Raw genomic sequence first — 3,834 nt, 5'->3', positions numbered from 1 at the left:
ATTTACTATGAAAATTAAGCATTCATTTAAGCATTAATTAGATGATCAGGAAAAGAGAACATCCTCCATATATGAATACTAATACTTCCAGCAATTTAAACAGTGTTGGCTTAGTACGTTATGCCATGGCTGTGATTGTTTCTGCACTAGAAGTAGGGTTTAATTGTTTTCTCCTATGAAGGGACTGCTGACACTGAGCTAGCTACTCCTGATACAAGGGGGAAAAACATTTCCCATAAAGGAACTTTTAATATTGAGTTATTCACACTACGAGGAAAAAACAAAAAACACTTAAAACAAAACCCAAACAAGAAAATTCTAAGTTCTGGGTCAGCTGTGCTAGCTCATGCTGCAGCAGTAGAGCCCCACCTATCACCCCTTGGAACTCAGATGTTGCCTCCTACACTGATGGGGCCCTAGGCAGAAAGGGTTGACAGGCAGCTAGCAGCCAGAGAGCTCCGAGTTTCCTTTGAATCTTTCAGAATAATTCTATTCTGAGTAGTCCAGTTATTTAAAATCTGTCTTACATAGGGTAAATGCATTTCCATATACCACTGCTTCTTCTTTTTTTTTTCCCAAGACAGGGTTTCTCTGCAGCTTTGGAGCCTGTTCTGGAACTAGTTCTTATAGACCAGGCCAGACTTGAACTCACAGAGACCCGCCTGCCTCTGCCTCCCGAGTGCTGGGATTAAAGGTATGCGCCACTACCGCCTGGCTGGATTCCAGGATTTTGGCAGGGACTTGGGGAATTCCCCACCTCAGGAGCAGTAGCAAGTGCAATTGTTAAATGTTTACTGCAAGGAAATGGAGTGAAAGTGAAGGAAAAACAGGTGACCTGGCTTTCTTCTGGCAACTCCTCATGTTGCAAGCTTAGAGAGAGGAAGCTATACCATTAAAGACTTGGTCTTTCTGTAACTTAATTCCCAATGTTCTAGAGCCGCTGCAGGATTAAAAGTCAGAAAAGGCTGGGTCAAATATAGAAAATACACTTGTATTTGCACAAACTAAACTACATTACTCTCACTTTGCAAACAGGTTCTTGGTGGCTCAAGTTCCATCTAGTCAACAGCAGTGCTAGGATATACCCAGAAGTCGCGCCAGTGGGATGGCTCATCAAGTGAAGGCACTTGCTGCTATGCCTAATGACCTGAGGTCAATATCTGGGACCCACATGGTAGAGAAAACTGACTCCTACAAGTTAAGTTGTCTTTCATACACGCATTGTGGCTGCACACCTACACGCACACATATGTATAAAAGAGATCAAATGTAATAAAAATTAAATAAAAATAAGCCTAGACTTTTGTTTTTTCGGCCACTGAAGTGTTGCTTTCTCATTGCATCTCTAGCTAGTCTTTGCAAACAGGGCATAAATTGTAATTTTGAAGAGGGACTGCTACATGAGAAAGATGCTAAGATGTGAGCAACTGCACATACCTCAAATGAAAAAGGAAACTATAACTAGATTACCAGTGCCAATTCCTAAGTCATAAAAGAAGGAGAAAAATAACAACTAGGGTTTTTGTTTGTTTTTTTAACAAGCTTGAAGATGCACAAATTTCTCTAAGGCCTGCCCTCCGACGATATGGGTAGGAAAATATCTTTATTTCCAACAGACCTAACAGTTCCAACAAAAAAATTTCACAAGCAGAGAACTAAGAAGTGAACACCAGTGATATCAAGTTGCTTTATAAAATCTTGAGTAAAAAAAGAAAGGAACTTATTTTTTAATGATTTCTCCTGATGGATGTCAGCATTCTACCTTTCATGTGTAGCCTTAAGAACAGAAATTACTAATCAAGGCCTTTTCAAGAGAAAGAAGACTCCTCTCTGCAGAACATCCTCCAAATCTCTCACAGAACAGATCTGGAGTCCGATGATAGCTTATGCCTTTGCTATGGAACACACCTAGAACATCTTCCTCAATCATCTTCATTCTTCCCAAACACAAATCCCTCCTCATTTCTACATTACTTTAAGTGTATTTCTTTAGAAAAATAATCATTTCGTTAGTGCAATGATCTTCTCTAGTCTAAGAATTCCCAGAAGGTCAAGCAAGACCCACTGCTACTCTTCCTAATCTTCAAATTTAATACTTGTAGAAGTATTCCACAAAAGTCTGTTGAACAAGGAAAGAAGCTAAACATTTCAAAAGACAGAGTAACCTCTATGGGAAGAATTCTTTTATCAGTATAAAGCCTCCTAATATCCCATGCCTTCAATTCTGCTCCTTTCTCTTTAGGAACTTCCCATTAACCCTAGGTCAAACTGAATAAAACAGTATAGTATCCTGAGGGCTGGAGAAAGAATTTCTCCACTTTGACTTGCAACAGCTTCAGATGAAGTACCTGGAGATTATCTTGAAGGATCTAGGAAATAGTTCAGAATTATTTCAAGAGCTTGTACTGTGCCGGGCGGTGGTGGCGCACGCCTTTAATCCCAGCACTCGGGAGGCAGAGGCAGGCGGATCTCTGTGAGTTCGAGACCAGCCTGGTCTACAGAGCTAGTAACAGGACAGGCTCCAAAGCCACAGAGAAACCCTGTCTCAAAAAACCAAAAAAAAAAAAAAAAAAAAAAGCTTGAACTGAGAAGCCATGACACAGGATGAGGCTTTAAATGCTCAGGTAACAGAGAAAATAATCCCACATTTTAAAGTCACAAAACTAGATGGGTGGCGGAGGCACATGCCTTTAATCCCAGCCCTCAGGAGACAGAGGCAGGCGTAACTCTGAGTTTGAGGCCAGCATGATCTACAAGAGCTAGTTTCCAGGACAGGCTCCAAAACTATGGAGAAATCCTGTCTCAAAAGAACCAAAAGAAAAAAGAATAAGTCCCCAAACAATAATTAGTAAAGAACATCACTTCATCTACTTCTACTAGTTAGCAGAGAAAATAATAACGACAACCTCCAGTTTAAAAAAAGCATTAAGATCTGTGTTATAGCCCTCAACTATAGGGGAGAAACTTGTTGGCCTTTGAACAATTATTTGTTTAAATAAACCTTAGAAGTAAATTCTGGGATAAAGATTTCTTCTTTATAATTTAAGAAAATTCAAAACATTCATGGAAAGAAAATACATGTTTTATAAGCCATTCAGTGGTTACCATTACCTTGGTTGGATTCCCCTGGGTCTTCTATATGAGCAATGACTTTGCTGAGATAAATGTCCTTCTTTTTTTCTAGATCTGACTGTGAAAACATCCTTGAAAAAAGCAAACCAGGTGGAAAAGTAGTCCATTAGAGCCATGAGCACAGAGATTTGTAGAAATGTCACAAACTGATGATTGTCAACCAACTTCCAGAGGCAATGTTAGTCAGTACAAAAGTGAAATCAAGTGTAGAATTTAGAAGTAAAGGAAGAAAAGAAATGTAACTCCTGATAACAAAGATTATCAGAAGGTAAAAATAAAGTAGCTCATAGAGAGAGAAAGCATTTGTTGAGTAATTCAAGTTTGGCCACACAGAAAAAGTTAAAGGAGATTAAAGCAATCATGGTCCTAGCAAGAGCAATTTCTGGTCCTCGCTCATATTGACAGCTCTGCTTGAAAAGAATCAGTAGATGAAAATATTGACATTGTAAATTTATTAGTGTTCCAAGTGGCTTGGTTTATGTATTTTGGTATAATTTCACTCTTAAATTCACAAAGTGGGGCTGGAGAGATGGTTTAGCAGTTAACCATGCTGGCTGCTCTTCTAAAGAATCTGTTCGGGCTGGAGAGATGGCTCAGAGGTTAAGAGCACTGACTGTTCTTCCAGAGGTCCTGAGTTCAATTCCCAGCAACCACATGGTGGCTCACAACCATCTGTACTGAGATCTGGCGCCCTCCTCTGGT

At 39.7% G+C, this 3,834-nt stretch overlaps 1 protein-coding gene across 8 annotated transcripts in view; it reads right to left on the bottom strand.

Moving 5' to 3' along the window:
• Nucleotides 1-3,834, bottom strand: part of S100pbp (S100P binding protein) — a 37,389-nt gene that overhangs the window by 22,106 nt on the left and 11,449 nt on the right. For all 8 annotated transcript variants that reach the window (XM_013348277.2, XM_013348279.2, XM_026782237.1 and 5 more), the window contains one exon: nt 3,112-3,203. In XM_013348277.2, the coding sequence (XP_013203731.1) occupies nt 3,112-3,203 (92 nt within the window). The remainder of the gene's footprint in view (nt 1-3,111; nt 3,204-3,834) is intronic.

Source organism: Microtus ochrogaster, chromosome 10 (genome assembly GCF_000317375.1).
Source record: "Microtus ochrogaster isolate Prairie Vole_2 chromosome 10, MicOch1.0, whole genome shotgun sequence".
NCBI classification, from domain to species: Eukaryota; Metazoa; Chordata; class Mammalia; order Rodentia; family Cricetidae; genus Microtus; species Microtus ochrogaster.
The sequence above is the reverse complement of the archived record's forward strand: the minus strand, read 5'-3'. Positions and strand labels throughout refer to the sequence as shown.